Raw genomic sequence first — 15090 nt, forward strand, 5'->3', positions numbered from 1 at the left:
GAGTTATTGCCACAATCTCTTATCTTACTGACCTGTTGTGGGGAAGTGCTTGCATTTGAGCTGATTTGCATCCCTGTCTGATTGTCCTGCTGCCCTCAGCTTGCTGCTTTGGAGAGGGACTGTGCCGCTGCTCTTCAAAAATGCTAAATGCTTTATGCATGTGGCACTAACATGTTAACAACCACTTATTTGTGCTGTTTTTTCCTCTTTCTTTCCTCTGCTACCTTCCCTCTGTCTGTTTGCCTGTGTGTCAGAATAAGGACGGGACACTTCTGGGGTCCTGTCACCTAGTAAGTATTATTTTCCCTTCAGTGTCAGTTATGTCCCTAAGTTTGGTAGGAGAGGGTGCAACTATTCTTGTGGGTCAGTTAAGGGGGAGAGAGGGGAGAAAAAAGGGAGCCCACTTCCACCTCTCTGCAGTGTTTAGTGAATAGAAGATTTCCTAGCTTTGTCTCGTGTCTCTTTAGAAGTCTTTTAGTAGTTGCTTTGCAAAGCTTTTTTTGGCGTAGGCCTGAATATTGAAAGGGAAGGGGAGGAGGAATTTGTCACCCAGTGGGAGTCTGTACTCATCTAATGATAAATCTTTTTAGCATGGATAAAAACGGGACAATGACAATTGATTGGAATGAGTGGCGAGACTATCACCTGCTGCACCCAGTGGAGAACATTCCTGAAATCATCCTGTACTGGAAGCACTCCACGGTAAGAAATGGTTCCTCCTCAACAGGTCTTGGTCATTGCCCAGTTTCTTAGTCAGAGTCCTGACCCCCAGGAGCTGCTATCAGCAGTCCCTATCTCTCTCTTCATGGTTCAGTAGCTGCCTTGTGGCCCTAGAGGCCAAATCACTTCCCGTCCTGTTATCTTGCCACCTACCCCTGGCACGGCTTCTGAAGCCTTTGGCGCTGGTGATAACTGCACATTCTGCAAGAAGATGAGGGTGTTCACTTGGCTTGCACCTCTGAGAGCTCATACCAGTGGCCAGCGCCTGCTGGTTCAGGACCTGTTAAGACTAGAAACTGATTTGACGGGCAGCCTGGAGATATTTCAGTGTGTGTAAATAGCATGTAACGAGATTAAACTGGCTGCGAGCTTGGAAGGTTCTAGAGAACTCCAGCTTTTTTGCCATGCAGCTGCCCACAGTTGGTCATTTTGTTCTTTACCGTGATCCATGATATTTTAATGCAGAGAAATGTTCAGCAGTTGCCAGCTTCTTGGACAGAAATCTCTGAATGTGAAGGTTCCCCCTGGGACTTGCTCTAGCAGCAGCAGTTCCTGTCGCCAGACACAGCGGTTACTGGCCACAGATAAACTGCTGACTTCAACACTTGGCACTGATAAAGAGCAGTAAAACTTTGGCAAGATCAGTAGCTGATGAAACATTTCTCAACACCTTACACTTTTGCAGATCTTTGATGTAGGAGAGAATTTGACCGTCCCTGATGAGTTCACGGTGGAAGAGAGACAGACGGGGATGTGGTGGAGACATCTGGTTGCAGGTGGAGGTGCAGGTGCCGTGTCCAGAACCTGTACTGCTCCCTTGGACCGCTTGAAAGTGCTCATGCAGGTATGACAGGGCAGTTCCAGTTTGTTTGGATACCCAGGCAGATTCCTTTAATATCCTCAGATGCCCAAGAGATAATAACGTTCATCAGCACGGTACAGCACTCTGGCCAGGATTTATCCCATTAATCTCATATTGCTATTTTTGGAAACTTTTGGGATTATTCGAACGATCAAAGTCATGTTAAAAAGTCATTTTTTCATTGACTAGAAAAGCTATAGAGAATCTTTTGGAAGGTAGACATGTGAAAACTGTCAAAAAACTTTTGGGATTATTTGAATGATCAAAGTCATGTTAAAAAGTTATTTTTCATTGACTAGAAAAACTACAGAGAATTTTGGAAGGTAGACATGTGAAAACTGTCAATAGTTAGAATGTTGAGTTTTTAGAGCGCTGGAAAACTTGGGCTTTGGTGAAACAGCTTCAAGTCTTGTGTTCCCATGAGAGACCCTGAGGCTGTGAGATTTGAAGTGGTTGTGGTGGTCAGCTGGCAGAGCTCGTACTCAGTTATAAGTATTATCTGCTTTAGAAAGGAGTTAGAAAAACTTGATTTTTAGCCTGTTTTGTTACTGCACCTGCTCTTGAGCCAGCTGAGAAGTTTAGCCTGGGTAGCTGATCCTATGCTAGGTATGCGAGTTGCCTATTTAACCTTTCCTCCAATTCTAGGGGGAGAAGGTATTGATTAGGTTCATTAGTTAACACTAGACTTGGCAAAAAAAGAAAAGAAGGTTGCTTTCCTATTGTGGAAGTTATCTGGAAGGGATTAAAGCCTTGGCAAATCTCTGGGTAAATAAAAAAAGCGCCCTTTTGTCCCTGGATTACTGAAAAACGTAGCACTGTCGTAATCAGGACTGGAAGTAATCCAAGCCTGCTCTCTGTCTCCCAGGTTCATGCCTCCCGCAGTAACAACATGTGCATCGTTGGTGGTTTCACTCAAATGATCCGAGAGGGTGGGCCAAGGTCACTGTGGCGAGGGAACGGCATTAACGTGTTGAAGATCGCACCGGAATCTGCCATTAAGTTCATGGCCTATGAGCAGGTGAGGAAAAGGGCACAGAGCAGTCTGGCTGCAGAAGGGTCTGCAAAAGGACAAGCTGGGGAAGAAAAAAAAAGAAAAAGACAGCTGAGATAAGTCAATGAGCCCCAATGTCTGTCTGGTTTGGTTTCTACAGATCAAGCGGTTCATTGGTACTGACCAAGAAATGCTGAGGATTCACGAGCGGCTGTTGGCTGGTTCCCTGGCTGGGGCCATTGCACAGAGCAGCATCTACCCCATGGAGGTGAGGCAGGGACTTTTGGGGGGTCATGGCAAGGTGCTGAGGTGGGAAAATGTGGGTAGAACACCAGCACTACGATAGCTTAATTAATGAATTCTTTGAGGTGATATCACATAACACTGCTTGCATGACTCCTGTTGTAGTCCTGACATCACGCTCTTTAGAATGACATTGTCTATATGTTTTTCTCCTGTAGGCCTTCATGGTATCTATTCTTGTTTTCTAGGTTCTGAAAACCCGGATGGCTCTAAGGAAGACAGGACAATATTCGGGCATGTTGGATTGTGCCAAAAACATCCTTTCGAAGGAAGGAATGGCTGCCTTCTACAAAGGCTACATCCCCAACATGCTGGGGATCATTCCCTATGCTGGCATTGACCTGGCAGTCTATGAGGTATGAAGCCTTGAACCCGTTGTAGGGCTGTGCTGCTCGTGTTGCTTTATCACTGTCAGACCTGTCAGTTACTACAGGAGTTTAAGTAATTTATCAAAGCTTTTCTGATCAGCCTTATGAGGCACAAATGGATTTTTTTACTTCAAATGGCCTAAAAGAATAATCCAATTCAATGATTCTCTTTTCAACATCATGCGTGGTCCCTTGTTTCCTTCCTTATGAACAAATTGCAGTAGCAAATTAAAGAAGGGATTTTCCCTGGGCACTACAGTAGCAGCAGCTCAAAAAGATTGGAAAAGCCGAGTGCTTCTGGCTGAGCTTGCACAGAGCTATCTGGGCCTTTACACTAGATCCCTTATGTAATGTGATATTCTTTTGATTGCCTCTTCACTGCTCACATCTGGCCTCTTCCTTCCAGACACTAAAAAATGCCTGGTTGCAACGTTATGCTGTCAACTTTCTGGGCCTTTACGCTAGATCCCTTATGTAACGTGATATTCTTTTGATTGCCTCTTCACTGCTCACATCTGGCCTCTTCCTTCCAGACACTAAAAAATGCCTGGTTGCAACGTTATGCTGTCAACAGCGCCGACCCCGGAGTCTTTGTCCTGCTGGCTTGTGGCACCATCTCCAGTACCTGTGGGCAGCTCGCCAGTTACCCGCTGGCTTTGGTGAGGACACGCATGCAGGCCCAAGGTGAGAACTTCTGGGAACTGTGGGAGCTCCTGTCACGGTCCGTGAGCAGGGTAAAGGTCCTCTAGTGTCAACATTGCAACAGCAGCCTCAACTGGCCCGTGCAGCTGAGCAGTAGGCTATTTGCCACGCTGCAAGAGGACAGTGGACTTTGAGCTGCCCTTAGAATCTGGGGCCAAGCACCTCCAGGACAGAGGCTCTGTTTTGCTCAGATGGGGAGTTTTGGGCTGAGGGCATCTGCAGAGCAGTTGGAGAAAATATTTGTGATGTACAGCACGGCCGTGGCTGGCTGAGAAGTTAGATGCTGTCCCCCGTGAAGGACCTTTGCTCTGTCAACATCCATAGGAAGCACATGAATCAGAACTGCTCTTTGGGACAGGTGGTGTCACCAAGGAGACTGTGTTATTTATTGTGCCTTTCTCTATTGCAGCTTCAGTGGAGGGTGCTCCTGAAGTGACGATGAGGGGACTGTTTAAACACATTCTGAAGACAGAGGGAGCGTTTGGTCTTTACCGGGGTCTGGCCCCCAACTTTATGAAGGTGATCCCAGCTGTCAGCATCAGCTACGTGGTTTATGAGAACTTGAAGATGACTCTGGGCGTGCAGTCACGGTGACCAGGAGATGCCGAGGACTTTGAACTCTGAAATCTTGGGGTGCCATCCCAAGACGTATAGCCATCTCTCATTCTGTGAATGTGTCGACACTAAGCTGACTAAGCAAAGCTGTGAAATCTCAGATCGTTTGTGAGTCAGTAAGGGGGAGGGGAGGATCTGGTGTCCTTTGCCATCTTGCTACTCAGAGCTCCACAGAAACCATCACGTGGTCCTTTTCATTGGGCCTCTTGGGAGACCAGGGGGTGAACTCCTGGGAAGTAGCTTAAAGCATGAGTTGCTGAGGTCAGTTCCCAGCAGGATGGCAGAGAGCAAAGATTTGGGTAACAGGTCTGCTTTCAGCATATTGAGCATGCAGAGCTGTTTGCCTGCAGATGAGCACCTTCTGACTTGCCGAAAGAGCTTCTTGTTCCATTCAGAGAGCTTCTTTTTTCCATTCAGTTGTTTAACTTCCTACCCGTTGTTTCAATTTGTACAAACCTTGTGTAGGAGCTTCTGCCACACCGGGCTTGTCGTTATGTTTACATATATTCCTTTGGGTAGGAGACATTCATGTTCTGCTTCCAAGACTTGACATGAAATGTAACTTCGAACTATACTGGTTTTGAGGGCTGGTGGGCAGTGGTTTATTATCTGGTCAGGTTGAAGGTTACTTAGGCCAGCCTGATGAAGAATTAGGATTATTTATTTTTTTATAGGTTTAAGTGTGTCTCATAAATCCACTAACAAGATGCACTTACTAACAGCAGCAGCAGACCGGAGCCTGCATGCCTGTATCCTTTGCATGCCGGGATTGGCTTGTCTTATACTCAGCAGGGGCTTGGAAAGGGGAAGGCAGGAGAGCCCTGGATGGACTGGCACCTTGATGCATGGCTTTAGTCAACAAAAGACAATTATTTCACAGCTCCTGTGCAGTTGTGCTCCCAGCACGACATGAGAGCCCCTGCGCGGCGCTGCATGGACCTCTGAATTCCATTCTGCCTGGTGCCGAGGTGGCCCTTTCCCAAACCCCGTGCCTACGCTGCTATCTATCTCTTTAGACCTCTTTGTAGATTGATGTTCGGGTTTGCATTAGCGGGATGGAGTCCCCAAGCCAGGAGTATGTCTGCTGTGGGAAGGGCTGTTAGGGAAGAGGGGCTGGTGGTCACTGGGAGAGCTGAGCTTTCAGTCCTGAAGACGTGTTTGCTTTTCTTTCAAAGGGTGCTTTTCATAAGGCTAAGGGAAAGAGGCGGCTTTAAAATTTCTCTGTGTTATGGGCTACTTTAGTTGATAGGATCTGGCTTCTGAGGCCTGGGAGATCCTCATCCAACTTTTCGTTTTGGGCAAAATGGACCAGCGTTGCATTCCACTGTTTTACTGCTTAAAGCATATTTATTTTGTATTTATTTGAACAGAGTTATGTCAGACTATTTTTATAGACTTGTTTAAATATTGTTACTGTGCTTGTATTTCTCCTGTTTTAAAAAAGTTCTCTGTTTGTTCTCTTATATCACACAGCTGAGCCGTGGGGAGGGATGTGAGAGGCCGTTGCCTACCTTCCCTTTGGGGCTCGAGCTGCCTTTCCCACGTCTGGGGTTGTTGCTGGAGGACCTCAGCCCAGAGAAATTCAGTAGTGAGAAGCCATAGGAGAGAAGGGAAGTGGTGAGGAAGCAGTGCTTTGGGAGGAGGGGGAAGAGGGTGCACCCTGAGGCTCGCCTTATTTTGGAACTGCCTCTGTGCGTGGCTGGAAGGGTTTCAGGTGGACGGCTGGAGGTGGGAAGTAGAAGGTCTGTGTATGTTGGAGGTCACAACGGCTGATGGAGAGCGGTCTTGGGGAATCATTAGGTAAGGGGGGAGGGGAGAAATCTCAGGGACTAAATGAAAAAACACAAGTTTCCAGAGAGATGGAAGGAAACTTGCACTTGGACACAAGCTGCTGCAGTTGCACTTTGAGGCTGAATCAGCAGAGCTGCTGCTGAGCCGGTGCTCTTCACGTAGAAGCGGGCACTGGAGGAACAGGAGAGAAATTGGGAAAGGATTTGCCAGCACTCAGCAGCTACGCTTGCTGACAGCTTTTGGTGGTTCATGGAGAGCCTTCCAGGTGAGGCTCTTCCTTGACTACCCAGTGCTGTCAGTAATTAGTCACACGGAAATCTGACCAATCTGCATTAGTGATATGATTTTTTTCCACCCCCCCACTTCTTGAGACCTGTCATAAATTCTGCAGTGGCTCCTTCCTACCAGTGTGGCCTAAATGGGAATATGAATATCAGAATGCAAAAATCAATGCAAAATGACAACCATCTTTGTAGCTGTAACCACAAATTGTTATAATGCAAATCTAACTCGGATTCTTCATGTAGGGAACAGTCTGCTAATAAAGGTCTGTCAAAGAGATATCCCGTGTCTGTGTCTCTTCCTCAATAGGGGTTATTGCTGCTGTTTGTGGCCAGTCTCCTCCTGGGAGGATTCTCACCAAGGACACTGATGCTGGGAATGACTCTCCCTGTGAAGACCTGGGAGAACAGAATTCTTAAGGGCCAAAGAGAGCAAGGCTTATGGTGGTGGTGGTGAGTCAGGGATGTTCAGGTGCTGGTAACCTGTCTCTGAGCGCAGCTGGACTTTGCTCCTCTGTGCAGTATCCGTAACTCTCCGTTCAGGGAAGAGAAAGCTGGAAGCTCTGCAGTCTAATTAAGCCCTTAAAGGAGACTGGGTTGTAAAAAGGAAGGCTTTGTACAATATTTTTTCTCAAAAAAAACCCCAAACAAATAACAAGCAGGAGCTATCCTTGAAGGTCATTCAGGAACCATAGCTGGTCCCCGATTTGGTTAACAAAACTCACTGCGGGGGCCAAACTGGGTTTGTCAGTTCTTTGTGTCTCTGACTGTAATTCAAGGCTTTTATTCAGCTATAAATCTGCTTGTAACGTCTGGGCCCTTGTAATGTGAGCCACTGCTCTCCAGTGGCGTGGGCTCCATCTCGTCCTCTCCTGCCCTTTAACTGTCTCCCTGCTCCAGGGAAGGGGGTTCTGTTTCGCGTCACAGGCTGATAAAGATGTGTCCAAAGCCAAGGGCTGCCCGTGTACCCGCACCCTGAGACCGGGAGGGAATTGGTTGGACTTGACCTTGTAAAATTCATTATTTTTTTTTTTTTCCTGTGGGAGTCGGGCCAAAGGCTGAAACTCTGCCCAGGGCACGAGGCCACGCAAGGACAGGGCACCCTGGTGCCGCAGAGGGAGGAGCAGGGCCCTCTGCTTCCCTCCAGCTTCTCATGAAGACCTGTATTCTGTATTCTGAGAACAGAATTATTAAGGGCAAAAGAGAGCAAGGCTAATGATGGTGGTGGTGAGTCAGGGATGTTCAGGTGCTGGTAACCTGTCTCTGAGCACAGCTGGACTTTGCTCCTCTGTGCAGTATCCGTAACTCTCCGTTCAGGGAAGAGAAAGCTGGAAGCTCTGCAGTCTAATTAAGCCCTTAAAGGAGACTGGGTTTTAAAAAGGAAGGCGTTGTACAATATTTTTTCTTAAAAAAACCCAAACAAACAACAAGCAGGAGCTATCCTTGAAGGTCATTCGTAAAAAGGAAGGCTTTGTACAATATTTTTTCTCAAAAAAAACCCCAAACAAATAACAAGCAGGAGCTATCCTTGAAGGTCATTCAGGAGCTATAGCCGGTCCCCGATTTGGTTAACAAAACTCGCTGCGGGGGCCAAACTGGGTTTGTCAGTTCCTTGTGTCTCCGACTGTAATTCAAGGCTTTTATTCAGCTATAAATCTGCTTGTAACGTCTGGGCCCTTGTAATGTGAGCCACTGCTCTCCAGCGGTGTGGGCTCCATCCCCTCTCCCTCCCCTGTCCTCTCCTGCCCTTTAACTGTCTCCCTGCTCCAGGGAAGGGGGTTCTGTTTCGCGTCACAGGCTGATAAAGATGTGTCCAAAGCCAAGGGCTGCCCGTGTACCCGCACCCTGAGACCGGGAGGGAATTGGTTGGACTTGACCTTGTAAAATTCATTATTTTTTTTTTTTTCCTGTGGGAGTCGGGCCAAAGGCTGAAACTCTGCCCAGGGCACGAGGCCACGCAAGGACAGGGCACCCTGGTGCCGCAGAGGGAGGAGCAGGGCCCTCTGCTTCCCTCCAGCTTCTCTCCTCTTCTTCCTTTTTAAGGAAGAGAGATATTTTCGGTGCTTAATTACTAGGTTAGAGAGCTGAGACTCAATTACCTTCCAGACAGGCAGCAAAAGCAGGCTCTTTTTAAACTCCCCCCCACACCCCCTCACCAACCCAGAGTGACAGCGCTTTCCTGGGGGTGGGATGAGGGATGTGTGAGGTGCCTGATGAGTCCAGGGGGGACACGGGGAGCAACGTCAATCGTGGCACTTCAACCTTCTCACCTCCAGCCTGCTGAGCTCATGGGGAAAGGAGGAAACGTGGCCTTTTTCCCTGGTGGAGCAAAAATCCAGCCTGGGTTGGGTTAGCACCCCCTCCCTCTCTGGCAGGAGGATAATTTTTTTCGGTGTCATGGGTTCGTGTTGCAAACCTTGCTGTGGATGAACGTTTTCGGGAAGCTCCAAGAGGGTTTGGGCAGGAACATCTGCTCCAGCTGGAGTTCTGGCAGCCGAGCTGCTCTCAAGAGAACAGGGTGGTTGCTTCCAGCTAAAAACCCTCTTCCTCTCAAACTGTACTGTTAAAGATGAAGTTTCTAGCCTTTTAAAATTCCATTTACTCCCCGCTCGGCGCACTCGTTTAAAATAGTTAATGATTGCCCTCTTCTGGTCAGCCTCTATTACTGTCCCAGTCTAATAAGGGTTTTTTAGAGCTCTCCTGTGAAGCTGAGCAGAATTGAGTCAGGGCTGGAAAAACTTCCAGGTCTCACCTGGTCTCGCATCCCCCATTCCTTAATGATGACTCTTCCCAGCTCCCACTCGAATCACGCACTGGGTGAACTGGGGGTTCAGTTCCTCTTTGCCAAGCCCCTCTCCTGAGCTCCCCCAGCTCTCCACTCAGTCACAGTACCCACAGCCTTTGAGGAGGATGTTTATTGTCATTATTATTGGTGGGTTTGGATGTTTATTGGATATTGCCTGTGCTCCCAGGCTGGCGGGTACCCGCAGGAGGGGACGCTGTGGCCGCAGCCGTGGGCTCTGTGCACGGGCTGGTTCCTTCCTCCATTTCTTTCACTGGACACAGCTCCTGCCAAAACAACAATAATGGGGTAAGTGGAACTGTCAGTGCACCAGCAGGAGAGAATTTACTGAAGAAAGGAGTATTTTGCTTTTCCTTTTTATCAGATTATAAGCCCAGGAGGGCCTAGAGAAGCTGTAGCTTCCCCACGCTGCCTGGCCACAGAACCCTCTCCCCGGGGTGCCGAGCTGCTGCTGGGGCCCTTTTCCACCCCTGGGCTGTGATGGGGAAACCAGGTTCTGCAGCAAAGCTGTGCTGTGGGGTCGGTCAGTGTGCTCTGAAGGAAAGGGGAATTCAAACTTTCTGAGAATCATGGAATTGTCGGAGTTGGAAGGGACCTTCTAAAGATCATCCAGTCCAACTCCCCTGCCAAAGCAGGGCTGCCCAGAGCACATCACTCAGGAGCATCCAGGTGGATCTTGAAGATCTCCAGAGAAGGGGACTCCACACCCTCCCTGGGCAGCCTGTGCCAGGGCTCTGCCACCCTCACCCCAAAGAAGTTCTTCCTCACATGGGTGTGGAACTTCCCATGGTCCAGCTTGTGCCCGTTGCCCCTTGTCCTGTCACTGGGAACCACTGGAAAGAGTCTGGCTCCATCCTTCCTCAAACCACCCTTTAGATACTTGTCAGCATTCATAAGGTCTCCCCTCAGCCTTCTCTTCTCCAGGCTAAAGAGTCCCAGCTCTCTCAGCCTTTCCTCATCAGGGAGATGCTCCAATCCCTTAATCAAGAAATAAGTAAAAAGCTCCTGCCCGTGCAGGACATGGTGTCTTGCTGACACAGGGGTACCTGAGTCTCTGCTTGGGTGCTCTGTTCACATCCATCTCCTTCAGCCTGGTGACAAATGTCCCCAAAATCTGTTCTGGGTTTGTTTAAGCGGTTTCACTTTACTCCCCAGACACGGTGTCCTGCCCCTCGGCCAGGCACAAACCCCTTCTCTGCTAAACAGCAATTTCACATTGTAAGGACAAACTGTTCTGGCTCATTCCCCTCACCCTGCCTTTCTCTAAACTTCACTCATCTGGCCCAAATTTAGATGTGACCCAGATGCCTCTACAACCCCCCTTGGTCAGCAGCTGCAGTTAATTTGGGGGAGATGGGCCCTGCCTCCAGGTGCTGCTCGTTGCCTGACGGGGAGACGAGACCTGCCCCTGCCCCACCAGTGGGGTTTCAGCCTGTGTCCCTGTCCCCAGTTCCCCTGAACCTGGGGGGAGATAGCTCTAAAAGAAGCATTTTGAGGTTCAGGGGCTACTTCAGTTCCAGTCTGGCAGCTCAGAGTGGGGTTTGGGACACCTCTGGAAGCTTAGGATCTCCTGTTATGGACAAGCAGATGGCCAGGACAAGGCAGGAAAAGGTAAGGTATTTTTTCACCCCACACTTTGTGAAAGGAACCCTGTTGTGCTGGCTTGGGGACTGGGTCATTTGCAGGATAAAATGTCCTAAATCAGTTGGCAGAGGCTGGGGCTGGTTAATGTTTTGATGGAAAAACTAAAGAAAAAAAAGTCTGGTTTTGTAGAAGCAGATGGTGTTGCTGCTTTCCTCATGCTCTGTGGGGTCGAGAGCTCTGGGCTGGACTCCAGCCCAAAAGGAGCCCCCGGTGCTGGACTCCCCCACGCTGGGGCAGGAGAAGGACAGGCTTGTGTGATCTTCTACAGCCAGCCGGGCTGTGAACCTGCACCTGGGGCTGCCAGAAAAACAGATCCTAATCTGAAAACAACACGAGGTTTTTAGGGATTTAAATGATGGCTTTGGCTGAAGTGGGGCTGGACAGAGCCTCCAGGCACTGACCCCTCCTGTCCCTCTCTGCAGCTCCTGGGAGGGGAGGCTCCTCTGCTGGGGGGCAAAGTGAGGCATTCCAGGGCAAAATCAGGAATTTCAGGGCAAAAGTCCCCTGCTTTAGCTGTTTTCCCCCTAGCGTAGGAGGTCTCACACTGGAGATGCTGGGGTGCAGGTACTTGCCTTGGTGAGTCACGTATCTGTGGGGGGAGTGTTTTTTTTTAAACCACTGTTGCTCTCAAAGCAAACCTGCCTTTAGCTGGTCCCCAAAATCGCTTCCACCACCTTGACAACCTCTCTCCGAGACCCCAGTTTGGTGACAGCCTTGTCACCCCTGGCCCAGGGTGGGGGCTGCGGTGGCTCTGCCCACCCTCACCCACCCACGCACCTTTTTCCACGGGGCGTACACGATCTCCTCCTTGCCCAGCCCCAGGTGCTTGGTGTGGAGCTCCATCTCCTCCCGGTGGGCCGTGCTGGCGCTCAGGTTCCGGGCTGTAGAAGGAGAAGCATTCACCAGGTGTTTAAATATGGCTTGGTGGCCCATCCTGGGCCTTGGTGCCCCCCATCCTTGTGCTCCCACCACCGCGTGCTGTGGAGGTGGTCTCTGCCGGGGTCTCTTGCCCCCCTGGTGAATACACCTGAACAAAACCAACCTTGGGCATTGCTGTTTTTCACCCTCTCCCCAGTTTGCTCTGGTTTTGTCTGCTTTAAGGGGTTGCAGGATGGTCTGATGCTCTTGGGGGGGACTGGGGGGGGGACACCAAGGCTGAGTATGGAGACAGTTTTCTCTACGGGACTCCCAACTCTGTTGAGGAACTGCTTTACAGCTTGGGAGGGCAATGGGAAGCCTTATCAAGGTCTAAAATGCTGCTTTATGGGCTCGTGGGTAGATCTGATGGGCATTGCTGCTGCGAAGCCACGTGCTCTGCCCTGGGAGGAAAGTACTGAAAAAATCATGGTTGGCTTGGAAATATGATGAATTTACGATGCTATCGATGCTGAACTGTATTTGCTTCCTGATCTTTGCACGTTTATGGCGTAAGTGGGTTTTGTCTTTAACTTGGTGTTCCTGCTCTGCCAAGAGATTCGGGCTTTAATGGGATTTGTAAATACTCCCCATGACCCCTGGAGCGGCGGTTTGAGGAAAATCACTGACTGTTGGTGAAACCAAGTTGCTGCGTGGTCGTAGCTGGCAATTTTACGTGTGTGTTTTATCATCCCATGATAGCTTTAGGTTACTTTAGGATGGAGTTTGCTTACCGTAGAGATAGAGTCCCAAATACGTCCTTTCCCTCTGCAGTTGGTACTGGACGAGTAAAATGTCTTCAGAGCTGAGGTTCACCAGCATCCCCACAGTTTGACGGGTCTTTGCTTTGAGAGAACGGAATTGGGGTTGGGAAAAGCCATGATATTCAGATTTTTGGTGCTGCAGAGTGATAAACCACAGCCAGGGCACGGGCGATGCCCCCAGCCCCTGGGATCTGATGTGGTGTGAGTTATTTGGCTCTGGGTTTGTCTGAATTGTATTTTTTAAACGTGGGCCTGGGGTGTGAAGGAGCCAAAGCCGCCCATCTCCTGGCCTGGCGTTGTGCTGGATGGCTGGTTGGTGCTCGGGGGGTGAGCAGGTCTTGGGGAGCTGCAAAAAAGGGGAGAAACTGTCCCGTGCTCCCAGAAATGCCATCTCGGCTGGGTCAGTGCAAAGTCTGTCTCAGGGGGGTTTGCAGTTCCCACCCCAGTGGCTCACCCCGTTTCCTCAGTGAGGAGGAGGAAACAATTGAGAACGTGAGGCTTCATTAATTTGCTGAAACCTGCCGTGGATGTTCCCCTCCTTTCCCTGAGGGATTGCGAACTAAGGTTTGCTCCTGGCATGACTTCGTTTTGTAGGGTTTAATGCAGCTTGATGGTGGGGGACAATCCCAATCCCCAGGAGCAGGGCTGAACCCAGGTGCCCCCAGCCCTGGGGAACCATTTGGAGTCCACCAAGGCTTATCACAGAACCATAGAATGCTTTGGGTTGGAAGGGACCTTAAGGATCATCCAGTTCCAACCCCTGCCCTGGGCAGGGACACCTCCCACTGCACCAGGTAGCTCAAAGCCCCATCCAGCCTGGCCTTGGCTTCAAACCTTGACTTCAAATGGACAAAGCGACCTGGGAATGTGTCAGGTGATGTAAAACATGGACAGGGGCCCTTTGCATGTCTCAGCCTCTCCAAAAAACGTCCTAGGTGATGACCCTGATTGCTGCACCCACCGTTGCTACTCACCGTGCTTCACCAGGGTGGTGTTACCGGCAGTGATTTCGAAGTAGGTGGAGTTGTTGGTGAGACACTGGTCACCCCTGCAGAGAGAGAGGGGGAAGGGGTGATGTGGGGCAGTGGTGACCCCCCTGCCATGGGCTGGAAAGGACCAGCAAAGCCCCGGCCCCGCACAGAAACCTGCCAGCTCCTCCAGAGGGTTAATCGCTCTCTCTTAATTATTAAAATTTCTCCCATGTGTTTGTCTGACCTCCACCTGGAGCTCATGCTCTCAGCCCTGCCCTTGCCCCAGCTCCTTGGTGGGGAGATATTTTCCACCCTGAAATAACTGAAGCTGCCAAGAGTTGCTTGTGTTGGCACAGAAAAATTCACAGAATCACCACGGTTGGAAGGGACCTCTGAGATCATCGACTCCAACCTTAAAAAAAAAAACCCAAAAAAACAAAAAAACCCAAACAAAAAACAAACAACCAAAAAAACCCAACCACAAAACACACCACCCCACCACATCACACCCACCCACAAACCAATAATCTCGGGCACTAGAGCATGCCCTGAAGAGCCCCATCAACACGTTTCTTAAGTACCTCCAGGGATGGTGACTCCACCACCTCCCTGGGCAGGCTGGTCCAGTGCCTGACCACCCTCTCAGTAAAGTATTTCATCTTTCATCTCCTGAAAGTCTGACCCTGGGGTGGGGGGACAGGGAAAGCAGTTTTATGTGCCCGGCAGGGTTAGCAGCCACGGCGAAGGGATCTCTGGAAAGGTCTTCTCCTCTGGAGAGGTGTTCTCCTTGCCTGTGTCCTCCACCCCTCCAGGGGTTGGTGCCTGCAAGACCTCTGTGCCCTGTAAAATTTGCCTAAACCCCGGGGGCTGTTGAAATAACTAAATAAAAGAAGGGGTGGGGAAGAGAGGGGAGGGGAGAGCATGCAGGGAGAAACTGGAGAGACTCTCTCCTTGGAAAAACCAGCCTGAAACCACGCTGGCATCTCGTGTTGTGGGGCCTGTGGTGTGTGGGAGGAGATGGTTGGGGGCAGGAGGACCTGAGGGCTGGACCTTACACGGCCACGCTCTGGGTGATGAGCAGCTCCCGCTCGCCGGCACCGGGCTCCACGAGGAGGTGGCCGTGGTCCATGAGCAGCATCTCCAGGAGGTGCTGGGGGAACTGGGCAGCCCCGGCCACGTACAGCCAGGTCCCCAGCAGCTGTGGGGAGAGAGGGGCAGGGGGGTGAGAGCTGTGGGGTTTGCTGGGGGGGAGCTTTGGGGGAAGAGGTTTACACCCGACCGGTGGTGAAATTGCTTTTTTTGACCTCTGTCCTCTGCTGGCAACAAAATGAAACCTGTGCAAATACCCGGGGGGGGGGGG

General features: G+C 50.2%; 2 protein-coding genes across 8 annotated transcripts in view; one reads left to right on the forward strand and one right to left on the reverse strand.

Moving 5' to 3' along the window:
• The window catches only part of SLC25A25 (solute carrier family 25 (mitochondrial carrier; phosphate carrier), member 25), a 31567-nt gene extending 24654 nt beyond the window's left edge, over positions 1 to 6913 (forward strand). For 4 of the 7 annotated variants that reach the window (XM_014948611.1, XM_014948770.1, XM_014949011.1 and 1 more), the window contains exons 4-11: positions 255 to 290; positions 591 to 702; positions 1406 to 1564; positions 2448 to 2600; positions 2734 to 2841; positions 3065 to 3232; positions 3778 to 3928; positions 4356 to 6913. In XM_014948611.1, coding sequence (XP_014804097.1) covers positions 255 to 290; positions 591 to 702; positions 1406 to 1564; positions 2448 to 2600; positions 2734 to 2841; positions 3065 to 3232; positions 3778 to 3928; positions 4356 to 4540 — 1072 coding nt within the window. In that variant the 3' untranslated portion in view covers positions 4541 to 6913. The remainder of the gene's footprint in view (positions 1 to 254; positions 291 to 590; positions 703 to 1405; positions 1565 to 2447; positions 2601 to 2733; positions 2842 to 3064; positions 3233 to 3777; positions 3929 to 4355) is intronic. The other 3 variants (XM_014948693.1, XM_014948848.1, XM_014949095.1) reach the window with 1 other exon arrangement.
• A 2477-nt stretch (positions 6914 to 9390) lies between these two features.
• The window catches only part of LOC106890377 (alpha-1-acid glycoprotein 8-like), a 15606-nt gene continuing 9906 nt past the window's right edge, over positions 9391 to 15090 (reverse strand). Inside the window, exons 2-6 of the mRNA XM_014946194.1 lie at positions 14786 to 14928; positions 13734 to 13807; positions 12730 to 12840; positions 11858 to 11961; positions 9391 to 9702 (exon numbers count right to left, since the gene is read on the reverse strand). Of these exons, the coding sequence (XP_014801680.1) occupies positions 9580 to 9702; positions 11858 to 11961; positions 12730 to 12840; positions 13734 to 13807; positions 14786 to 14928 (555 nt within the window). The 3' untranslated portion in view covers positions 9391 to 9579. The remainder of the gene's footprint in view (positions 9703 to 11857; positions 11962 to 12729; positions 12841 to 13733; positions 13808 to 14785; positions 14929 to 15090) is intronic.

The sequence above is a fragment of the Calidris pugnax genome, unplaced genomic scaffold (assembly GCF_001431845.1).
Source record: "Calidris pugnax isolate Ruff unplaced genomic scaffold, ASM143184v1 scaffold22, whole genome shotgun sequence".
NCBI lineage: Eukaryota > Metazoa > Chordata > Aves > Charadriiformes > Scolopacidae > Calidris > Calidris pugnax.